Source organism: Prinia subflava, chromosome 1, assembly GCF_021018805.1.
Source record: "Prinia subflava isolate CZ2003 ecotype Zambia chromosome 1, Cam_Psub_1.2, whole genome shotgun sequence".
Lineage (NCBI taxonomy): Eukaryota > Metazoa > Chordata > Aves > Passeriformes > Cisticolidae > Prinia > Prinia subflava.
In genome coordinates, this window is record NC_086247.1 from 121,396,013 (window position 1) to 121,420,915 (window position 24,903).

The following is a 24,903-nucleotide window of genomic DNA, read 5'->3' on the forward strand; positions in this document are numbered from 1 at the left end:
CAGTGCAAGCAAGGGCATTGTGAATTAGTGACTCCCTGTTTCAGCAATGAAATCTCTCTTTTCTCTGTGGAAGCTTCCTTACCTTTCTGAGTAGTTGTTCTTGGACTCTTCCTAATTGTAAATTCTTTGCCTGAGGCAATAAAATTTGAAGCGATACACAATTTATACAACCACCTCAACTTTTGGAAAGCATCACCCTTTTGTAATGCCCTCTATTTGTTGTTTTGGTTTTGTTTTATTTTTTAAGTATGTGGTTACCATGACAATTTTTACCCACGCTGGAACTCCATTATTGGGAGTTCCTGGCATGACTTTTATTTGCATGTGCTGCAAGGAACACTGTTATTAAACAGGCTGTTAATTATTCTTCCAGTCACTCACTGATGTGACAGTAGATAGAGCTTTCTGATTCCAGGTAAAAGTGGTCATGCACAGCTCTGTGCAGTTAAGTTTCATGCTCACTACTTTTAGATATTACTCTTTTATGTAGAGGGTTTTTTTTTCCTTATAACATGAAGCCATGCTTGATTGTTTAAATTATCAAGGAACAGAGAAAAAGAGACATTTATTTGATTAGACCATCATTTTTGGTGACATTTTATTGGATGTTTGCCTCTTACTTTGGGCCATTTCATATAGATATTTAGGATTATCTTTGTGTGTGTTTAATAATTTTTTTAAATTAATTTAAATCTGTAAAAAGATGCTTGATACTGTACAATGTGCTCTGAACAAATAGTAACAATTAAAGTGTTTGTAGAACCCAAAATCTGTGTCATTCCTCTCTGTTTGAGACTTGCAAATTTGTCTTAAAGTGATTGTTCAATTTATTTCTTATAAAATACAGTAATGTGGTCAGCTTGTGTTACCAAAGGCTTTATTATGATTCATGCAAGAATATGGCAGCAAGAGACAGCACTTGATAACTTGGCTTTTTTTATTTTTTGTTTTCCCATTTAGGAGTTTCCACAGGATACAGATCATGCCACTGGACTGTATTTGGATAAAGGATGAGTTCAGTGTTTCTCTGAGGAGTCTTCCAATGCATTTTCCACATTACCTTTTCATGGCGGTCTAAGTGAGCTTATGTGAAACAAATAGTATTGGATCATGACTGAAGAAAAGAACTTTGGTGCATCCCAGAAAATGTTGTCTCCTTCAAGAAGTACTAGCAGCTGCTCCTCCAAGCAGGGAAGTCGACAGGTACTTTTTTCGCCAAGCTGAATGCATTGCTAAGATTGGCTGTTAATATTTCCTTGGATATCTGCAAATCTCTTAAACCTCGTGTTCCTGTTGGTTGCTTGTTTTATTTTATCACTTCTTTGCTTTCCTCACTTTTTTTTTTTTGTTGTTGTTGTTGTTGTTGTTGTTGTTAGCAGCATCTTGTTTTGAGTCAAATGTAGTAAACACATATTACTGAGTAGCAGGCATATGTAAAACTGCAATGCTTTCCGTGAATTTTGATTTCTGTCTTACTGTATGTCTTGAGAGTGAAATAGAGCTGCTGCAACAACTGGGCCTCAGTGGTTTGATCCTGAAATACCAAATCTTTTCTGTTAGGGACTACATTTGTGGTAGAATATTGTGTAACTGCTCTGTTTATTCAAGTTTCCAAGGAAAGGTGTGCATGCATGTGTGAAAGATAATTAATTTTTCATGAACCTGACACAGGGCTTCTTTGAATGCCCATGTGTGCTGGTTGTTGCTGTAGAACCATAGATAGCAAAATGAGTATTTCTGTAACACGATGCATCTGCGTGCACAATGTAAAGGCTGCTTTGTTTTCTGCAGAGATGATGCTAATCTTTAAACCTCTCAGTTTCAAAAGACTTGTCTTCTGGTGTTTGCATCTGATAGGTGAGGCTGCTGAAGCTTTGTTCGTGGGCAAGAAATGCTGACCTGCAGCCACACTGAGAATGAAACTTAAATGTGCTCAACCCCTGTTTGCAAAGTCAGGAGCAAAGTGCTCAACATAAACTTTTATCTGTGCAACTGCTGGCTTAGTGGAGCTCTTGAAGCTGCCTCAGGCAGAGATTTTAATTGGAATTGAGCATCCCAATCCCCCAAAAGCTTTGGAGTCCTCAGCTGTGTTTTGAAACAGCACCTGCTCTTCTAGGACTTCTGGCCCTATTCATACAGTTGGCAAGGCAGACAAATGTCTGAACAATTTGTGACTTTTAAAGTGCTGTGCTTTTGAGAAATGCTGTGCATTTCTAGTATGCTGAACAGTAAAATCCTTGCTCTCAGGATGTCTTTTTTGTTTTCCTACAATGTTATCTTTTATATCCTCCATATGAGATTACCTTTGAAAAGTGTAATTTAAAAGATTTGGTACTCTCTGTTCAACAGTTTGTGTCTGTCAAGTGTTATCATGTATTATTTCAATAATAAGATTTACATGAGTATGACTAAATCCACTGGTGTGTAATACAGCCAATATAAGGAGCCATACTTATGCCATTTATTTGCCCTTTCCATCTGTATATTAGTTTAAATGACAATATTTAGGTGTTCTATTAAGAAAGCAGCAACCATCTAAAGTTGTAGGAAACTGTTAAAAATCCCCTAATCAAAAAAGGACCACAGGTACAATACCTTCAGGACCTTTTGTTTGTTTGGATTTGTTTTGGTGTTTGTTTCAAAATCCTGGTAGAACAGTGGAATGTAACACTGATACTTTTTTATTAATAGTATCCCAAAAGTTTAAATAATGTTGCCAGATGCTGTGCAGGTTAGGAAGTGACATGCTATGATTTTATTTTCTTCATGTTCCAGTTCCATGGAGGGCTTCTTATTCCTCCTTCAAATACTTGCATCTCTTGTGCTCGTGGCTTTTGGGTTAGTGACAGATCTTCCTGACAGATGTTTTTCTCTGTGCTGCTGCTCTGATGCAGTTCTTCTTTAGATCTGATTAAGTAGAAAGAAGATCTGAAAATTGTATGGGGAAGAAGAGTTGGAGCAGGGTAAAGTTTACCCAAAAAATGGCAGGATCTGAATTCCGAGTCTCTCTTGATTTCCTAGACACAGACTTTATTGCTGGTGTACACCAGCAACAAATAACCTGAGGTTGGGATGTGGAAGCACAGCAGTGCCAGGCTGCTGCTTCTGCTAAAGTTTATTTATGTGTTGGAGGGCTGCTTGTGTGGAGCATGACTCCTGTGATGCAGAAAATGAGCTACTCTGCTAGAAAGGAGTTGACTTAATCAGGGCTGCAGGACTTTGAGGGACCCACTCATTCCTTTGCTGCATTTGGTGCCTGTTTCCTGCCTGATGTGGTACATTTACTGTGTGAATTGAACAGGTTAACAGTTAATCCTCTTCCACTAAATTCACCTTCACTTCGAAGCCCCATGAAAAGTTGGAGGCCACTGCCATTTCCCACCTCTTTGCTTTTCTCTTCCCCTCTCCTTCAGCTATGGAAAGGGATCTCTTCCACAGAGACACAACTCAAATTCAGTTTTGTGAGGAAAGAAAACCAGTTTTGCCTTCCTTATATTTAAATTGACCTGTGATCAAAAGAAGGTATGTTGTGCTAGTTATTTTAAAATCTGTTAACTAACTTTTAAAATAGATCCACCAGGGAAAAGCTTTGTGACAGGAGAACTGTTTAAAGAAACCTCATGTTCCATAAAAGAAAATTAAATTATTTTTGCCAACTTTATGAACCATAACAAATGCCTTAGTTGCAGCTGATGCCAACCCTTATCCTCCACAAAGTAGGTTTCTATTTTTGTCAGTTCAAAATATTTGGTACAACTGACTGCATTTTGCACTGAAGGAAAGTGTGGCACTGTCATCTGTTCAGGGAGCTGCAACTGCAAGTGTCAGTCTGAGAGCCATTCAGAATCACGACTCAGACTTTCCCCTGAAACAATTTCACTCAAGGAGCTGTATGGTGCAGAATATTGCAGAAAATGGGAAAGTTTTCATTATATCAAACAAAGAAAATGAATATATTTACTTAATAATGGACTTATCTCTGAAGATCAAAGTATGGGCTTTTTCCTCAGCCATAGAACAAGTATGTGACAAGGAGTGTGTACAGGGGGATTTTTCAGTGTTAATCTGAAATGAGCACCTCTGGACCTGAGAAAAGTAAAGATCTTGTTTCTCCCTCAGCCTCAAGTGAAATTTCTTCCTGGGCAGCAAATGCCAGTGTTGATCATTTTGTGTAGATTTTGGCCCATAATGATGCAAAATATTTTGTAGCATCATAATCTTAAAACACAACCACTCTAGACATCAGACTTATGCTAGAATTGTTAAGATCATTCATCTGGGAGTTTTGGGGTCATTTTTGGGGGAGTGTAGTTTTTTTTTCAAGTTAGTGCCATGTTTTGGGCTATCTCTTTCAGTTCCCTATTAAGAATAAGCAAAAGGGAGTATAATCTGAATGCTTTCAGGACATCCTTTGTCTCCAATTTGCTCCTGTGCTATTTCAGAGGGATGAGTAGAGATGATAATCGACCAGCCTGATTCATTTGCCTTCATTTTAGAGAGTAAGCAGTTTTCTTTCACTTCTGCAGCTGCTCCCAGGAATAGCCAGCTGACGCTTTTTCCTCATTCAGTGAGGTGTCAAATCTCTCACAAAACAAAAAACCTGGTCAAGATCTGTGGGGTCTGTGTCAAGGGAATGGATCCAAAACCTGTCACAGCAGCAGCGTTTTTTAAAGTGTGAGAGTTTGTTCAGATGGAAAAGGTTGGATTTTTCTGGAACAATGTATATGGAAGAGGACCAGATTCTGCTAATGCATCATGGCACCTTGCATGTGTCCAGCACATCTCCAAACCGTGTATTCTGTGAGCTTTTAAGAGGATCCATTTCTAATGCAGCTAAGCTACCTTTATGTACAGCTGACAACTGAAGTGTGATGTTCCCAGGGTAGAGAGATGAGTAGCAGACTTGCCTTCCACCTGAGATTTGGCAGGCTGTCAAGCCTGCTTGAGGGGAAGCAGTGCTTCCACTTCAGCTTTTCTTCCCATTTTCACACTTTTTATTTGAGAAGGCACATTCTAGGCCACCTTGCTCTCCTGAAGAGCTGTGGTAAATACGACTTTCCTGCAGGAATGTAAGAGACACCTTGTGTCTGTGCTGCAGGGAGAGGTTCAGGCAAAATTGGAGTTGTAATGCAGGGAAAATTGTATTCTGTACTAAAGTTTGATCAAAACTCTTAACACTGTGTTTATTCCAGATGGGTGTAATTGACAGAGCTATTTCTCATCTGGTTCCTTTCTCTTCAACTCATACACCCAGTATCATGGGTCTGTCTCATTTCAGGAGTCCTTTTCTTTCTAAGCTTACCCTTATGGAAGGATGAGGCTCCGTGGTGACTCATTGCAGCCTTTTTGACTACTTAACAGAACATATAAAAAAGACAGAGAATGATTTTTGATAGTGACAGGATGGGGGGTGGATGGTCTTAAAGTGAAAGAAGGGAGATTTAGATTAGCTGTAAGGAGATTTTTTTACTGTGAAAGTTGTGAGACCACTGAAGCAGGTTGCTCAGGGGACATGTGGAGGCCCCAGCCCTGGAAATGTTCAATGCCAGGTTGAATGGGGCTCTGAACAACCTGGTCTAGTGGAAGATGTCCCTGCCCATGGCAGAGGGGTTGAAACTAGATGATTTTGTGGGGTTCCTTCCAACCTGAGACAATCTATGGTACTGTAAATCTTCCTTGATTGAGACCAAATTTCTGCTTGTCTCCTGCAGTCAGACCACTCTTTCAATGATACACTGTGTTTATGCTTGACCAGACTCTGTGAAAACTTGATCCCAAAGCTGGAGAAAGTTCTTCCATTAGGTACAACACTAGAATATTGAAAAGGATCTACTGTTCACTACTACCAGATTAACGCTCAGTGGAAAAGTTACGTGCGATTTAATATATTTTGGCAAAACAAGGGAAATGGCTTGCTTGGTATTTGGGCAAAGCAGCTTCTAAGTTCTTCTGGTTACTTTTTAGAAGAAAGAAACAAAACCATAAACACAACATTTTTCTTAATCTCACAGCTCTTGCTGTTAGTTCTTAATTAGAATTATATGACAAAATGTGTTCCCTCATGAACACATTGGTAAGGAAAACTGCACTTTTGACTGGTGTTGAGGTAGTACATCATTGGATGGTCTGTAGGGTGCTGAGTGACAGGACCTGCTCAGCCCCACATTTCCACTGCTTGTGGCCTATTTGTGGTGAGTGTTGGGAGACTAAACTCAAAACAGGAAAGCAGAGGAACTTACCAGTTTATTCTGTTAAATGAGGCACAAGGAAAATAACAGAGGAATAGCAGAGTGGCACCAATAGTGTGGTGAAATTCATAGTTGCCTGTTCAAAGATGGTTTGCTTGTAATGCCTTATTACACAAGTAATGAACATATTACCTGATGTATTTTTTCTTGGTCTATATAGGTGAATTTTAAGGATTTGTAAGATGTATAAATGAAGACAGCTAGCGCACTTTCTGATTTTTTGTTTCATTTTTTTTAATTTTTAAGGGGTTTTTTTGAGCCAGTCAAGTTCTCTTTGAGAATACTTCCCTGTGTATCTTACAGGGAGCACCACGAGTCTTTACATACCTAGAATAGTTCTCTTTTCCCTAATGTGCTTCATACTGGTACTTTTTTGTTATTATGCTCTATTAAAGTATTCTTTATCTTTTCCAAATATAAGGGGATGGTACTGGCACATACCATTTCTTGTCAGTTATTTATTATTCTACATCTGCCAGATCCTGACAATAAATAATTCATGAGATCTCTGAATCAGAAATCTTGAAACTCATGTTACATTGTCATTTGGAGTTGTTCCATAAATAAAAACTATAAAAATACTATGAGATTTAGACTCTTCTTTGTTTTGCTGCAGGGTTTTTCATTTAAGAGTTCCTGGTGGCAAAAAAGAGAACTTTGCTTTTAATTAGTTTTATCTGATTAAGGGTGACTTCTGTTTTTCTTGTAGTTTCCATTTATGTCATATTACTCATAGTACTTGAGTTACTTCCCTGGCTTTTTAATTTGTTTTTTTAGTTTAGTTTTTATTTAATTTATTTTATTATTTTTACTTTAGGGAGGCTGCAATTAGCACCAAACACAAAGCCTTGACTTACTGAGTATGGATAAAAGAGTTTTATGGAAAAAGGTCTTCATTTTTAGTCCCTTATTTTTGGCTTCATAACCTACAAAAGCTATCCTTTTAACATAGGCTGTTTCTGTCTCTGATGACAGAAAGTTTTTTGCTAAGTTGTGACTATGCTATGGTTATGCACTGTGTGTAGGATGCACATGTATGTGCAGGAAAAGATACATTAAAATTCTGGCAAGCCAGTGAAGAACAGTGTCATAAAAATTGTGTTTTCTTTAGTGGTATTGTTTCTATCAAAATTTAAAAGAACCTTATCTCTCTGATGATACATAACAAAGTGTAAAGGTGGATCCGTGTTTATATTTCAACATCAATTGGGTTTTGTCTTCTTTTCTTATAGCCTCCTTCTTCCTCTTCTTGAATCTCTCTTAACAATTCAGTTCTTTGGAAGAAATAAGATCTACATTTGGATTTTCTGTTTAAGCAGGACAGCTGGGAAATTGTAGAAGGACTCCGGGGAGCAATGAATTGTACCCAGGAGCCACAGAAGCAGGAGGGCTGCTTGCTGAAAAAGAGGAAATGGCCTCTGAAAGGCTGGCACAAGGTAGGAAAGGAATCTGAAAGCTTGAGTGGGATTTACTTGGTGTGTTTTGTGACAAAAAGGTTACATAAAAGCAGAGAAAGTGTTATCCAAAGAAATGGAAGGGGGGAGGATGTGTTTGTGCTATTTTTCCGTTTGTGGCTTTTTCAGTGTGTTTTGTTTGTTTTTAATTCTTTACATTTCTCTTTACAGAGATACTTCTTTTTGGACAGAGGGATTTTGAAGTATTCTAAATGCCGAGCTGATGTAAGTCATCTGAAACCCTTTAAGGCCACTATAAAGTAACACCATTCTTTTATCCAAAATAGCCATAATTCCCTACTGTTGGCAATGAGAAACAGAGTTTTCAGCAGTTCTGAGCAATAAGTTGAGAGGGGAAGAAATGCTGATTTCAGAAGGTAATATGTATCCTTTTGCCTTCATCTGGAGTGATTGTGTTTTTACTTTTTACTTTTTTTGCAGATAGAGAGAGGAAAACTTCATGGGTGTATTGATGTTGGACTTTCTGTCATGTCTGTGAAGAAATCAACAAAGTGTATAGATTTGGATACAGAGGAGCAGATATACCACCTGAAAGTAGGTCTTCAAGATTGTTATAACCTTGCTCCCAAACTAAAGACATAAGCTGTGTTGGGTGGAGCACTTTATTTTTTGACAGCAAGAGAACTGTTAGCTACACTAACAACTTCTTAGTCTCATCAGATTAGTTTACACTTAATAACTTGAGAGGTCTTATTATACTGTTTCAGGGCCCAGAACCAGTAACCCTGTTCTGAACAGAAACCTTAAAGATGCCTCATGTTTAGCAATGCTTTTTTCACTTCTTGCACAAGTGCTTTTATTTTCAGTAGCTGTATCTTCATCCTTGTCTTATCTATAGGAAATATTTTCCACAGTCAAGTATGGATATTTATACGTGTGAAATAAATTGGTTTAAAATACATCACCAAAATCAGTTTTCTGTTTGTAATTAGTTAAACACTGTCTTAGCTTTAACTATGGCAATTAAGAAATGACAAATTAAATGTGAGAGGGTTTATTCAAATTATAAGGATTTTTTAATCTCTAAGTTGCTCTACTATTGTGTTATGGATTGGAAGGCATATTTGCTAACTGTAGGTTGGTTTTTTTTTCATGACTTTATCTTTTGAATAATTTTCTGTCATGACTAAGCGCATACAGTGTTGTGCGTTTTGGTAGGAGCATCCTTAGCAGAACTTTCCTGATACTTTGCCAGTGAAGGTCAGCCAGGCTAGCTGTCGAATGAGCACAAAATACCATCATTTCTTTGTTATTTATTTTGAATGTGAATGTCATGGACCCTGAAATTTTGTGTAGGTGAAGTCTCAGGAGCTGTTTGATGAGTGGGTAGCCAAACTTCGCCATCACAGAATGTACCGTCAGAATGAAATCTCCATGTTTCCTCATGACGCCAACAACATTTTCTTCCCTGTGTCTACTACTACGGACTCTGTCCCTGGTTTCTGTGATTCTGCTCCAGGTAGAAAGGTAATAGTTCTTATTTATAAATAACGAGCTTTCACGAGGAATGAAATTAGTCTGTGTTCATTAAATAAAGAGCATAATGGAAGTTTGTGGTGGCACTTAAGTTATGTTCTAAAATGTCAAGAGGAATATTTATTATTTATTGATTTACACCCGAGAAGTTTCCTTTATGATGCTGTTAAATTTTATAGTAGTTTTTTGCTATTTTAATCCAGTAAACTGTATTTTCATAGTGAATTTCAATACTGTATATTGAGCAAGAATCCTCATAATTTTTGGGACATATATCAGTATTTGTCTGATACGTGCTGGTGAATATTAGTCACAGAAGAGTACTCAGGTAGGTATTTTTGCCCTTTAGCATTTTGCTATATATCCTTTAGCTCATAAACTGTTTCCCCTTTTACATGACTGAAGTTAACTACTTAACTAAGGAGTAAGCATAAGTAATTATACAACAAGACATCAACTGGGACCACTATTTATGTTTTTACGGAGGCAGAAGCAGCATTCAGATCAATCCAAAGGGCTGTGCTGTGGGTGGATATGGGGTCTGGATGGGTCTAGTCAGCAGTGTACTTCTCTTTTAGTAAAGTCTGTGAATTAGTTTCACAAATGACCTGAGGAATGCTCAGTCCAACCCCATAAATGGCCTCTTTGCAGTTTTATAGAAGATGATGTGTGTTCTGTGCCTGAGCACAGCCTCTGTGCCTTCAGCTGTCTGTACATCCACTGGCTGACCTTCACCCAAAGCAGCTCTTCTTCTCCAGTGCAGAATCACTGGCTGCTCCTGAGAATCAAAAAAACCCTTTGTGTCACTACAATTGAAATGTAGTAACTATTTCTGTCAGCTCCAGAAAGACTCCTAAGCAGCAATGCCCTGGTTCTACCTAAGGCTTTCTTTTCCCTGGTGTAATTACTTTATGATCTGAGTGGGCTTGTTCCCCAGCACCCAGTCCATCACTTTTCCCTGTAACTGAGGATGAGTTTCAGCAAACACAGACCTGTGTGTGAACAGCTCTGTGCTCGTGCTGGGGCGGGAGGGCTCTGTGTGAGCGGGCAGCCGAAGGAACAATAACTCACCCTGCGGTGACAGGGCTGCTCTGCAGAGCTGTCTGCACGCATTTCGTGTGCCAGCAGCCGCGTGGCTCCGACAGCCTGCTCTCCTGAGGCACTGGCTGCAAGGGAATGGCAAACCTCCTGTGGCCATTTGGTTATTTTCTCACGAAAGACAGCAGGGATGGACGTGGGGAAGAATATCAAGGGCAGAAGTGGAACGTTGCGAAGTCAATGGCATTAACATACCACACTCTCAAAAAGCCCCCAAACACCCAAACCAAAGAAACCTACGTGGACAACATATCTAAAATCTATGCTTACTGTCAGGAAACTAGACACTTCTTCTTTGGCATGAAAGACTTTAATTCAGACTATTAATCCAGATTTGCACTGCAAAGAAGCCCTACTTATTTTCATGTGAAAAATAGAAGGGGATAGTTCTTAAGCTGCAGTTAATCACCTTAGCTGTGCTCAAGCTAAATGGAAGTCTGCCAATTTGCACCAGCCTTAGCTTGGTGTTAGCTGATATCACTCCAGCACTTAGGTTATTTTGAGAAATGTATATCAAGTGAATTTTGAGTTGCATTTTATTTGCTTTTAGCAACACCTGGTCGGTCTTCACGTATTTTTATTATTGTTGTTGAGAGACAGGTATAGGTATATGCACATGTTTATATGGAATTCTTAGATTCTAAAGCTTAACTGTGCTGATCCAAAGCAAAACCATGAAAACTGGAGCTACACAAGCTCTTTCTTGTCTGCTTCTTGGCAATCCCTTCTTCCTTCTGTCCTCATGTTCATGTCACTTATGTATATGAGTTCTGGAAAAGTTGGTTAAGTGAGGCCAATTTCTGAAGAGATAAATGTAAAATTGTTTCACAAACTGCCAATATAATTGCCCGTCATTAAATTTAAAAGCAGAAGTTTACTTGTGCTTTTAAAGGTGCTGAGATTATTATTTGGATATATAGGTGTGTGTGTATATATATATGTCTAAATATATGAGTAAAGCTCACACAGCTTTATGTAGGAATAAGCCAGCTAAGCTGCATTGATTAATTTAAAAACAAGTGTGCTCACTGATGCTTACTGCTATTGCATACTGACACAATACTGAATGACACCTTATGGATGGTGCATTTTATTTTATTCTGAAACTCAAGTTAGTGGTTATGTTGTAAACTTAAAAAGGCCAACTAAGAAAGCTACAACTGACTGAGAGGTAGATGAAGTTTCTTATTAATAGATTAAAATTAGCGCTGCTGGAGCTCTGATATAGGGTGGGCAGGAGGTAATGAAGTTTGTAAATTGTATGCTTCAGAGAAGAGCCAAACAATTTAGTCAGCTTTTCTCATAACCAGTAAAATGTCTGTGTAATGGCACTAGGAAACAGTTTAAAACTGATTATTAACAAGATGTTGACAAAGCTTGTGATTTGTGCATCTTCCTGACCCAGGTTTTCTTGAAAATGAAAGGTTTAGTAAAATGTACAAATAATTAGGTATTTGAATGGCTATTATATGTAGTTACGTCAGAGAAGAAAACAGCATTATAGGCCACAATCAACTGGTAATAGTACTGGATAAAAATTTCTTCACATTTGAAGATACTTAATTATACTGCACAGTTAGCTCTTATGCCGAATTTCCATCACCTCTTGAATCATCTGATGATGGGCACTGCTGAAACTGAACTGTGAAAATGTTTACTGAGGTGTTGTCAAAGGGTAGTCTTTACCCAGATGGCCAGCCCTGTGTTAAGGCCTGTCAAGACAAATCCATGCTGAAGTAATTCAACCTTGTGTAAAATTTTAAATGACATCTAGTGTCAAACTTTGAAATGATATCTTGCTTTTACACTGAAAAATAGCTTTAACAAATGTGTGTTACATCTATGTTACTTTTGGGGCTTCTTTGGGAAGCATGGAGGAGGAACAGAATGTCTAAATTTGGTCCTCTTCAGATATGGTACTTTAATTGTTTTACAGAATCACTACGTTGGAAGAGACCTTCAAGATCATCAAGTCCAACCCAGCCCTAACACCTCAACTAAACCATGGCACTGAGTGCCACGTCCAGTCTTTTTTTAAACACATCCAGGGGTGGTGACTCCACCACCTCTGTGGGCAGGCCATTCTAGTACTTGATCACTTCTTCCATAAAAAACTTTTTCCTAATATCCAACCTATATTTCCTTTGGTGCAGCTTAAGACTGTGTTAAGTTGACTTAATGTATGCAGAACTTTGCTCTTCCTCAAAATTTTGTTTTCAGTAAATTTTCATGGTACTTTGAGTTTTTCTATTGCTTGTGGACAGCAGTTACGTTAGTTATCATGGCATTGTGGTCAATGACTATATACCTAGCCTAGGTCATACAATATTTTCCTCTCCATGTAATTGATGCCTTCAGTCCTTGGCCATGATCATAGTCCTCTGCTGTTGGTTGTCAGAATTTGTGCGTACAACATGAAAATATTGTGTGTTAATAATTCACTTGTTCTTCTTTGGAACAGGCAGGCAGCCTGACCAAACAGAATTCAACATCAACTGGAGGTAATTTGTCATTTTCTTTTTCGAGTAATGAGTCCAGGATTTCATCTTGGCTACAGTCTTCTGAAGACATGGAAAAATGCTCAAGAGGTAATGATATTTGAAGGAAGTTGAAAGTAGCCTAATATTTCCCCTAGTTTTTCTTGAGAATGAACAATGAGAGTATAATACACTAAGCAGTCATTACTGTTAGAATTTTCTCTGAAACTGGAGGAAGGAAAGAGGTGGTTGTTGATTAAGTGGTTACTCACTTGTTAGCAAAAGAACTGGTAGTTTTGGATGTGGGAGTATCAGTTGTGGGCAACTCTTCAAGGAACGAATGCATTTCAGTACATTTTCTTTTATATGGGAACATCATGTTCAGTAGTAAGATTTGAACATCCTTAGGCTGGCAAAAGGGAAGCACCCAAAACCTAGTAACTTAAAAGGTACTGTGTCTTTGGACTTGAAAGTCACCCTCTGCTTTCATACTTTCCTAAGACCATGAAGACCTTTCTCATGCTGGCAGTGTCTATGTGATACTTATTTGTGAAATTTCTACCTACCAGTGAGTTTCATATTTAATGCAGAGGAGCCTCACCTCTAAGTCTGAATGCACAATTCAGTGTTGATGCCTGTGGCATTGTTACCCTCACCATGAGGAGCTCTGACAAATCTCAAACTTCAGAAATTATCACATTATTCTCATTTTTCTGCATCCAGCTAGGAAAAGATATCATGATCATTATACACACCATAAAAATGCATTTCAACATTTTCAATGTATAGGATACAATCATTTTTCCAGCAGTCTAATGCTTTTAGTCAATTAATAACTTAAGCTAGCTGCAATCAAAATAGGACTAACCTGCAAAGAAAGAAAACTGTCAGTGTGTCTGTTACTTTAGGGCAACTGAAAATATTCTCTTTTTGCAAACAGACCTCTCCAACTGTCACACATATTTACTGGAAATGAACCAGTTGTTACAGAGCATGGATGTTCTTCACAGGACATACTCAGCGCCTGCTATAAATGCTATGCAGGTTTGTTGTTTAAAAATAACCCCAAAAACTATTTTCCCTTCCAATTCCAAAAAATAACCCTAAATCCTAAAGAATAGAGATGTTTCCTAGCGTTGTTAGATTTATGGCAGTCCGTATGGTTTATGTCCTGTGTGTTGTTAACAGGTTGGACCTTTTGAAAGCCCAAAGAAGGAGAAGAGAACACACAGAAGGTGGCGATCCAGAGTTGTTGGGAAAGAGGCTAAAGGAATGTTACAGGTAACTTCAGCCCTTTCAGAGACCATCTTCCTCCAAACCTTAGCTATTGATCACTTCTTGGCATGACCTGTTGAGGAAATATGAATCCTTTTTAGGTAGCATCCTGTGTTAGCTCATTTTAAGTGGTAATATATCAGACAAAACACAAATGTGTTGGCATTGATATCTGCAGTAGAATCTGTCCTGTTCCTTCTGGACATTGGCCATGTTTTTTACTTATTTTCAGTCTTCTCTATTTTGTCGGTGGTTTTTTTTGGTTGTTGTTGTTTTGGGTGGGGTTTTTGTTTGTTTGTTTTAATTGAGTACATATTTTTGCAAATTCTCTAGATAGTTTTGTGCACATTTGCATACAGAGATATTGTGATAAGATACTTATAAGTGGGGTGAAAGAACCTAGCATATGTAACAGCTCTCAAGGGGCTTGGTTTTTTGAGTTTGGCAATCTCCCATTATGGCACCTTAGCAAAGTTATATCTCTGGTTTCATTTGCCAGGTGTCATCCATTCAAAGCTTATTGATAATTGACAGTAATTCTTTTCACTTTTGGTGTCTCTAACATGGAATCCATGTGGGTACAATAAAACAAAATTTTCTTTACAGTTTATAAAAGATCACAAATTACTATCCTACTTACAGGTGCCTTCAGTATTTTCTGCCCCTATGAGACTGCATGCTTCCAATCCAAACTTATCGACTATAGATTTTGTAGAGGAGAAAAATTACTCTGATGGCTCTGAAACATCATCAGAATTTACTAAAATGCAAGAGGACTTATTTCACATTGCACATAAAGGTAAATGAAATTGTCTTTTGTAAATGGTTTTTTATCATCCTGGTTTAGATAGTGATAGGACTTCTGAGAATGCTTCCTGTTTATTGTTTAGATAAAGCAGAAAACACCCTTCCTTTAATTTCCTTGAGGAATTGCAAGTGTTGAGATCTTGAGTCATTTGAAAAAGGTGGCTTAATCACCACTTTTTAGGGTTTTTATTTCATAGCCAACTGCCCCTTGGTTTACGTGCTAAAAGCCTAGATTGTTTTATTTGTTGCCAAATGGTAAAATACCTAAGATCAGTTGCTAGAAATAGAGCAGACTGTACTCTCTTGTGTTTGCATGCATGTTTGTGCATAGGGGCACATTTATCTTTCTATATTCTCTGTACTTCACTGTAGTTCAGAGTCAACGTTTGTTGGTGATGCAAGGGTTGCTATGGTAGTAACCTATTTTTAGTGAATACAGAAGAGTAAATCATGCAAAGCAGCCAGAGGGGGAGCTTGACTAGAAATATTTCTTCCCTCAAAATCATTTTTCATTAGCAGAGCTTTGTTCCATCACCCTCGCACCAGAAACATTTTTATTGTTTAAGTGATCCTGGTGAGGGAGGCATTTAAGCATTTATAGCAGAAAGGCTTTGGGGAGTATTGGCTTTGTCCCCTTTGGCACATGATAATGGTTGATGGTATCAATAAGCATTCTTTGCTTGCTGTTCCCCTTTGGTGCTGATGTATCTTGATTCTGTTATGTAAGGAATGTATGTAAGTAGTAAACTTCATGAAGCCAAATATAGTCAAAACTGACGTATGTTTTCCAACAGAAGAAAGGAAGTGAGGGTGGGATGATGTTGGAAAAGTTGCTGTTAAGCAGAGCAGAGAAATCACCTCACAATCATCTTACTGGAATTGTCCATGACAGAAATTTTGGTTAGATTGATCCACACCTTTGAAGGGACAACTAACTTTGTTCTGTTGACTGCAGAATCATTTTACTAAGAGGATAAAGAATTTTTCTCTGAAGTTGCTTCATAGCACACCCTTTCCAAGTAAGAGTAGTGGAGAAAAACCTGGTGTCATCTTTTTGATACAAATTGAATAAAATGTAACATTAGAAGTTTAATAGGTAATATTTCTTGAAAAGTAAACTTAGTGTACAGCATATTAAATGTTATTGAAGGTCACTGAAGATTCTGGTCATGTTATCTACATATAAAAGAAAGCCTAAGAGAATAGATCACAGTGGGTATATTTCCCTCCCCACCCTGTGATACTGTTAAAGATTTCTTTGGCTGGTATAAGAATTAGCTTTGGAAATGGTTTGCAGTGTTGGAATATACCTTAAGAATAATTTTGCAGAAGACTAAATTAGGTTACGTAACTACTCAGTGAAATTATGAAGATTCAGGTTAAGTCAGAGTAGATGATTAGGAGAGAGAACTATTGGGAATTTCTTGTTGTTTTCCCTTTTCATGCATCCATGCTCACATTTCCTATCTTCATTTCCCTGTAAATGGATTCATTTTTGCATTGGCAAGTCTCATGACTGTATTACAGGATTTGATTAGGTCCTCATAACTCTTGTAATACTCCAGTCAGATGAATGTTGAAAACCTGCACAGACAAATGCTGCTCAAATAAATTTTTATTCCTTGTGATTAAAGAAAAGATGCAATGTTGTAATAGTGAAAGAAATTGTAAAAGTGCATTCCCCCTATAAAACGCCCTGTAGTGATTTTAAAATTGCATGATCTGTTGTCTGATTTAAATGTATTGGGCCGGTGACAGTGCCTCAGGAAGGAACAGAAGTAGCAGCATAACGTGCACATCATTCAGGGTCTGACCCTTTGAATCACTAAATCATGTAACAAGCTGAAATTTCTCTGCCACAGAAAGAGATAACAAAACATAACACCCCAGTTGACTTGCTTGTGGGGAAACGACTAACCTGATAGCTGTGGCACGTTATGTGTTACAGCTGCCTTTTTTTTGATGACTTTATTTTTTTCCCTTTTATTTTTTTTTCTTTCATCTCTTCTTCTCCCCCACTGGAATTTACAGAGGAATATGGAATAGAGTCATGACCATCTGAAGATTCAAGCTAATTGGGAAACAAAAGTGAAGAGCAGATGTGGTTAGTTAGCTTTGTTGCCATCTGTCACAAATAATCAGAGTAATTTTGACTGTGGCTAATATAGTTGACCCAGCAGCCTTCATCATAAACATGTCTTCTACAGAAAATCTACCCTATTACCTTGATTAATATTACTTGTTTTTTGTAACCCACCCCGGATCTCTCAACTTGAATTCTTGTTTCTGTCACTGTAAATTATGCTTTATTGGAATTTTATATAATTGGTGTGTATAGAATTGGTAACAACTGTTTTTAACTGTCACTTTTTATGAAATGGCTCTAGTTTACTTCACCTTGAGGTCAGCTTTCAGCACCATATCAACAGAGAGAGAAAAGCTGAAGCAGATGCTGGAGTACGATGCATCCTCATCTCCATCTGCACAAATAGTGGGCTTGAAGAATGCCTTAACATCTGTAAGTGACATGCTGAAGTTCACCGAGCTTCATTGTCATCAGACAGTACTTTTAAATTTTAGAGTAGTTATTTTCTGTTTCTTTAGTGTCAGCTGTGTGCTAAAATTTGCAGAATTTAATCATAGTAAGTTATTATAGAACATGTTTTTCAAAGACTTTGCTAAATGTTAAAGGTATCGTCAAATCATTCTAGTTTGATAGACGGATGGATTTAGATATGTATTCTAATCTGTATCATTTGAGATGAAGAATCAGAGGGCTGCTCTGCGACTATGAGTCTGCTTTCTTTCTAAACGTGCTACTAACTTCTGATGGGTTGCAGGTTTCCTTTTGCTTTTCTTTACTTAAACAGCACTCAAATATTGACTGTAAGACTTGGCATAAAATAAAGGTGAGAGTGGCTGAATGTACTCAGAAGTCCCTTCTAATGCACTAGAGCTTCACCATGCTGCACCAAGACACTACAAAGCAAATTCAAGTACAGCTTGTTTGTATTGGCTTCCAACCTCAATTATCTCTGAGTACCCTAAAAGCAGCAATAGAGCTGTTAGGGCAGAGCTCTAAATGACAGAATATTGTGCTCTTTAAAAGGTGGAAGTTTGGTTGGTGTGCTTTATGTAATTGGTTGAGATCAGAACTTTTCTGTTCATGTTTAGGAATGTCAACCAAACTGATCTGATTCCAGAGCAATGAGGGTAATCATTACCATGGCCTTAAAATTTCCATGTTCATTGCAAACACCACATCAGAGGCAGGGAAGACTCTCTGGCACTGAGCAATGAGATGTAGATCATCTTAGAATTCTTTCAGTATGAAAACTTCCCTTTGCTTTATAAAAGCTGCATGTGATTATAGTTTTGAGGTGTATGACATGGCTCTTTGCCTGGACCTGTAGAGGCTGCAATGACTGCACAGTGTTTACAGAAAGTTGAAGCCTGTTTCATAACTCTACTCATTCACTTGCATTTCTTTGGTTTTGGCTTTTAGATGTTCCAATTCTGATATTTGAATAGGCTACTTTTATTTTTCCAGTGTTATTTGTCTACCATTTTATATCAGAAAATCAGTTCTAAGATTGCTGAACTCAGTGAACACTCAGCTTAGCATAAATTGTTTTGTTTCCTGGGCAGTGAAATTTGGTTGTCCATCTTCGTCCTGTACTTGTCCTTTAAAAATAGTTCCTTTTGCTATTATCTGATACTTAATTAGTCTTGTGGCCCATCCAGAAGTCATCTGTGAACCTTGTTTCAGCAAGGTAATCATCTATGAGGGCTCTTCTTAATCTGCACATCTGTAATGTCATGATGCCAACAGAAATTTTCTCACCCTGTACAGCAGAGATCCTGTAGGAGAATGAAATGAGCTTCCTTTGAAGATCTTTGGAAGCATGGATATGATAAACTTGACATATTTTTGTCTCCTTGCAAGAGAGAGTCTTGTGTTAATGGCTTTGGCTTACTGTTTGTTGTTGTTCATTTTAGTTTGTTTTCTGTACAGGAGGTGCAAAAAAATCCCTCGCAGGTAGAAAGCTATCAAATACAAGTCTGTTTTGCTCCCGTCAGCCTGGCAGTGGAAGAAAAGCAAACAGATTTAAAGTGGATAAACCACTACAAAACTAGCATATCTGCCTCTGCTTCTCTCTCATTAAGATAGTATCCTTGACCTACACACGTTCTAAGAAAAGGAAATACCAAATGGGAAAAGATACAAATTTCTGGTTTGGGGGAGGAGGAAGACGGCAGAAAGAAGAAAACATTTTGTAGCGAATAATTTAAATGGGAAGATGCTATTACAGGAGAGCTATTTTGCGCTTGCCTGCTAAGGATTTAACACAGTGCAGAGCATTTGACACAGTAGGGGTATATATGCCTTTATGAAAAATACAGACTGCATGTAGGTAAAGCCAGAGATAAGTTTCTCCCCTCCATCATCACATTGAGCGTACTGTCTTTCCTTCACCCAAGAGAATTTCAGCACAAATTACTGCCAAAAGCAGAAGCATTTGTGGGATAAAGCGGATGTGTAAACAGCAGGGTTCTCCACATCCTGGTAATGATTCAAGTTACTAAAATGGGATGTAAATCTTCAATATTGTTCCAAAATTGGTAACACAATCTTTTATTTCAGCAACGTTTTCATTGCAGGGTTAGGTTCTCTTTCTACAAGTCTACTCTAATTGACATGTGTTTATCAGATGCACCCAGCATAAGTAAATAAAGTGTAATAAACATGAGTTTGCAGTAGAGGCTTTTTATTTTGACCATTGCCATTATAATCTGATAGGACACGAATTGTACCTGTTACCTGTGTGAATTTGTCTTATTCCTCTGTCATTGGAAGGCAAAGGAAACTGCTAGTATGAGAAAATCAAATGGTTTTGGATGTGGCAAGAACTAATGTTGAGAGAGGCTGTGTTGGAGATGGAGGTGAAGGAAGGGAGCTTGAAAATAAAAATATCCCTGCCATCTTTAATTTTTCCTCCCCTCATGTCTCTGTTTCCTCATACTGGAAGAAAACAGTTTTAATTTGAGAGATAAGGAGTAAGGTTTGAGGCATTTATAATAAATGATTTGCTGAACCAGTTAAAAAAAATGACGTGGTGGTGGTGGTGTTTTATACTGCACTTTAAATAGTCTTTGCCCCTTTTTATACAATAAAGCCACGTTTGAGTTAGTTGAGAGAACTTTATATCCCCAATATTTTTGTTAAATATTCCAGGCAATAGCACAAAACACAGATCTTAAAGACCGGTTACGCAGAATACATGCCGAATCTAAGATCATTGATTCAGCATCTAATGCAAAAGCAAGCCCAGATTTGGTGAAGGTGGGTATGGATCTCCTCTTTCAGTGATGTCCCTTCCTGCAGCCCCAACATGTAGACAGTGCTGCACAGCTGCCTCCTGTCCTGTGCTCCGTGTCTCCCCTGTGGTGTGGTGTGTTAGCAAAGCCAGTCTGCTTTCCTGGTTGTGAGTCATTTCTGATGATGCATTGTGTGATATTTGATTTCAAAGCCTTTCCTTGTGAGCGGGTTTCCTGAGCACATCTTCCACTGCATTTTGCTGCTGGTTCCTGGTGTTCTCCCTCGCCTCCCGCCTGCTTCGTTCAGCATGTACAGAGCTGCCGCCTCCTCACCCTCGTGCCACTGTTTCTCGTGCCCTTTTAGTCCCTTGTTAAGTTCTGCAGATTTTTTGTTGCCCGTCTAAGGGCTGTTAGCCCAGAATGTTGGCTACCAGTGTGGATCATGTAAGGTTTAGAACAATTTTCAGACATTTCCATGAAAGGATCAAAGTTAATGGGACATACAAGAGCCCTTTCAGCCATTTAGTCTTCTTTATGTGAAGCCAGGGAGTCTTCTACATCAAGCTCTAGCCAGTTTGAGATTCTGCTGATGTTCAGACAGTTTTTTGGCTCACTGCAGAATACATGTGAATGTAGCGTAATTATAGGTCATAAGATGTAGGTGTTAATGGTGTTAGTGAGGGAAGCCAGAACCGTGTTATTTTTGATGGATTTTCCTAAATGTTAACTCATACAGAAACCTCTGCTGTGCTTGTAGTATAAATCTTTCATTAGAATTTGAATGGATATAATGCTGGGGCTTTTATGTAACTAATTATTTCCTTTTATTTTTAAAGACAGTTTAGTCATTCCAGAACAGATTCCATCTGTTCAGTTCTGTTTTAGTGGAGCTGTGTTTTGGTCATATTTAGCTGTTCAGTTTTGGGGTTTTTTTCCATTAGGTAGTTGATCATTCTAATGCCTTTTGCTTTAAAACCCGCAAGAATTTGAATAGCACCTAAACCGCTATCCAGAAAAGCATTAATGCATTGTTACTTAGTTTCAGGAGTTATTTTCTTTTTTAGTGGAGGTCCTTGCAATGACAATGGGTTATTTCTGGAACTTGCGCTATGTGCTATACACACACAAAGAGGCACGCATGACAAAAATAGCTTTCAGAAGGTCCTTTGGAGGTTGCATTCACAAATTCCCTCTGGCATGGCTTGGGATGGCACTTAAGGATGAAATCACTTATACTGCAGAAGCTTCACTTTAAGACTGTCTGAGGGTTGTGATACAGTAGTGCTGCTTTGAGGAAGACAGGGCCACTGCACAAAACTTGTCACTAAATGATACATCTGGTGCTGTGATACACCTGTGAAAATCGAAGCAGTATAAAACAGCATCTCAAGCCTTTGCATAAGGGAAAAGTTTTGTTTGACTATTGCTGATTTAACTGTAGTTCATCATGCCAAAGTGGGAATATGGAACACGAAAAACTGAAGCTTATGTGTTAGATATAAAAACCTGATGCTCTTTTATGAGTCTTTCCTGCTCACTTTTCCTTCTCAAATTCAAAATAGTATTGGAAACAATCCCAGTAGCAATGCTTATGTGTGTAAGGTATTTTTCTTTTATTTGTAGGCTAGTGTAACTGCCTTCCTCCAGGAGGGGCAATGTTAAGGTTCTCTTTTATCCCTGCTGTAAAAGGAGGGGTTTTTCAGGTCGTTTGTGTAGCAGTTTGTTTTGTTTCCATGTCACCATTTTCAGCGTGTACCAAATAACATTCCACATGATAGCAAAACCTACCAACAGAAAAGCTTTGAAAGAAGGTTTGTCAGCTTGATTGTGGGCTTGTCAGACTGTTTATTATGTTGTTCTGAAAATAAAATACTGAAATTCCTGCAAAATTACAATAGGAAAGTCATGGTTATAAGCTAGCAAAGCTTATATGCAGAAAATCTTGAGAGCAGCGAATACACTCCTTTGGGCCAGCACAGCTCATTTCCTTTGCATTCGTGGAGTTATCTGGAAAAGCAGTAGCACACAAGCTTCTCCAACTTTTTTACTGCCACCACGGAGTGAGAAGTCTCACTGGTCACCCCAACTGTGCCAGGCCATCTCCTGGAGCTCTGCTTACACCAAAGATCTGTAGAGCTTCCGTGGAAGGGGCTGTCAAGATCTCTGTGGTAGTCAAATGTGCCTCCAGCAGCAAAAGCAATGCCAGTTACATGGCTTTAATAATACGTTGGTTTGGGGTAACATGGAGATATCTCAGGTGTGGATATGAAGAATGGTTTCCAAAGCACAGCACAGTAAATTAGAGATGAAAAAGAGCTAGGAAAACATACTACTGTAAAGAAAGCAACTTTTTACCCCTCTTTTTTGTAGGCTACTCTATGGCAGGCTTTGCATTAAGAAAGGCTTGAGGAGGAAAAGATTAATTAATTTGCTGAGATCAGGAAGGAATGTGAATCTAGGATGTAATATAAAGAGATGGGATTTTTGTTCTTTTGTGGGCATTTTGACGATATATTGGATATATTTGGCTAAATCATTTAAGTAGCAAAGCATTTTTATATGCAGCACCGTAGGTGATTTACTCAATGTGCATTGCTTTATTTTCCTTCTTTTTTCCTTCTCTTTGGTCTGTGTTACTTTGGTTTTAAATCCCACTTCAAAACACATGCTATATTTCACATTAGTTGAAGAGGAACATGTGCAATCTTCTCCTAGTGTTTTACACCCCTTCAAGTTAGGAGACTGTGGAATTGCATGTATGGATATTTTTTCTGGTACTTCTCTGCTCAAAACTTCTTTTTCTTTTAAACAGGAAAATTCAAGAGAAGAAGGCAGAGGTCTGGTTCACCAGGTCTCCAATGAAAGCAGACTGTCTATCGCTGACTCTCTCACAGAATTTTTTGATGCACAGGAAGTCCTACTGTCTGCTAGTTCTTCAGAAAATGAGGTCTGAGCAAGAAGATTGACATCATTCAGATGTATTTTCTTATCTGCTTATTGACATGCAATCTTTCATAGTGCTAATTGTACGTCAGAAGACTGCCAGAAAATTTAAATTTTCAAAACATTTAGAAATTAATTTTTCATTTATATTTATTTGTTGCCATTGTCTCTTCACTATAAAGGGTAGCAATTATTATGAAGAAGTCTAATATATACAGTGAAGGAGTTGGCAATTAAGTAGCTCATATGCAGATACTGCAGACATTGTAGTCTGCCTTGAGTCATTATACAGGTGCCCAGGGAATTGCATCACAAAAATACTTATTCATACCTGTCCTTGTGATACCTGTGCGTACCTTGAGGCTGATGTCATGCATATTGAAATTTATTAGATCATTGTTTCCTCTCTTGGGCGCCATAAAAACCTTGGCTTTTGATATGAGGAAAGCCTTCTTAGCTGTGAAGCCAAGGAGAGGAAGCATGTATCCACTCAAGTTAAAATTTCAATTACAGGGATCTCTCCCAAACTCAACTGTGTCTCCTTAAGACTTTCCATACTTTTCTGTAGTTCTGAAACACAGCTTAAATGATTCAATTGTATTAAAACAATAATTGCAGCTGAAATTAATAATTTCCACATGCATTTGGAGTTATTTTATTGAGTGATGTTTCTTGCTTTTTTCCCCACCCCACACTCAGGTATCAGATGATGACTCATATGTAAGTGATATCAGTGATAATGTCTCAGAAGATAACCTAAGCAATGACATGGAGAATGAAAGACAAACTTTAGGTAAGTTCAGTGGATTTTTTATGCCATGGTTTGAGAATTTTGTTTCTGTTTGTTTGGAATATTTTTTTCTTGTCTTACTAAATAATTAGATATTACGGGGTTTGAGATGTAAAAAGCCTCCGCTTTTTTCAAATAGACTCAGATTGGTTTGGAACAGCAGATTCTTGCTAATCTGCTTATCTGGGCACTGTTGATTAAGCAGGATGGTAGTTCTGTATCAGCAGGGAAACACCTTTTTTCTTGGCTTCTTTGATGCAACTCCCACTCCCTCTCAGCATCTCATGGCCACAGGATTTTTCAAAGAAGTAAGGCCCAGCTGCTTTCATTTTTACAAAAAGTTTTTTTTTTTCTTCTCACACTGTTTTTCACTCTGCAATTTAACACTGCATTCAGAAAGTCCTGTTGTTTTAGCAGAACTCAGTGTTTAAAGGAGCATGAGAGTAATTACTCACTGGCAGCTCTGGTGCATGACCATAAGAATTTTTTTCTTGCATTTATTAATCATGATAGTCTTGTTAGTACATATGCTAATTTGTCTTTCTAATAGAATGAGACTCAAAAAAAGGAGAAAAATTGGTCATTACAACCTAATTGGCTTTGTGCCTTCAACTCATTTCAGCTAACCACAATGTTCTTCCTAGTCTAACAATATATTTTTAATTTCAAAAACGCTGAACAGTGATTTCTTACTAGCAGCTGTTTCCTGATCATCTCCAGGGACCAGCAGGTTCCTATAAACTTGGGTAGTTTGATATGTATTCTGTAACTCTCCAAAATGAAGAATTTTTTATTTTTTTCCTTTAAGATAAGAAAGTATACAAATAAATTTATCTCATGATCTGGACCTTGGAAAGCTGTATTAATGTGGCAGTTCATCTTTCTCTAACAAAGGCTGTCACTGAAGCTCTTCAGTATAAGAAGCACCTCTGCATGCTTCTGGTACCTGCTATTTCTGTGCTTTGGGCAGCCTGCCACTGCCATTAATAGAAAAC

The 24,903-nt window shown here is 38.1% G+C and overlaps 1 protein-coding gene across 5 annotated transcripts in view; it reads left to right on the forward strand.

Moving 5' to 3' along the window:
* Nucleotides 1-24,903, forward strand: part of OSBPL3 (oxysterol binding protein like 3) — an 85,791-nt gene that overhangs the window by 39,103 nt on the left and 21,785 nt on the right. For 2 of the 5 annotated variants that reach the window (XR_010082044.1, XM_063410324.1), the window contains exons 3-15: nt 961-1,203; nt 7,565-7,684; nt 7,874-7,927; nt 8,144-8,257; nt 9,020-9,190; nt 12,759-12,885; nt 13,715-13,818; nt 13,963-14,055; nt 14,692-14,848; nt 17,244-17,374; nt 20,093-20,200; nt 22,988-23,122; nt 23,818-23,911. Coding sequence is in view for 4 of the 5 variants with exons in the window: in XM_063410324.1 (XP_063266394.1) it covers nt 1,111-1,203; nt 7,565-7,684; nt 7,874-7,927; nt 8,144-8,257; nt 9,020-9,190; nt 12,759-12,885; nt 13,715-13,818; nt 13,963-14,055; nt 14,692-14,848; nt 17,244-17,374; nt 20,093-20,200; nt 22,988-23,122; nt 23,818-23,911 (1,501 nt within the window). In the remaining variant the exon portion in view is untranslated. The remainder of the gene's footprint in view (nt 1-960; nt 1,204-7,564; nt 7,685-7,873; nt 7,928-8,143; nt 8,258-9,019; nt 9,191-12,758; nt 12,886-13,714; nt 13,819-13,962; nt 14,056-14,691; nt 14,849-17,243; nt 17,375-20,092; nt 20,201-22,987; nt 23,123-23,817; nt 23,912-24,903) is intronic. The other 3 variants (XM_063410333.1, XM_063410342.1, XM_063410351.1) reach the window with 3 other exon arrangements.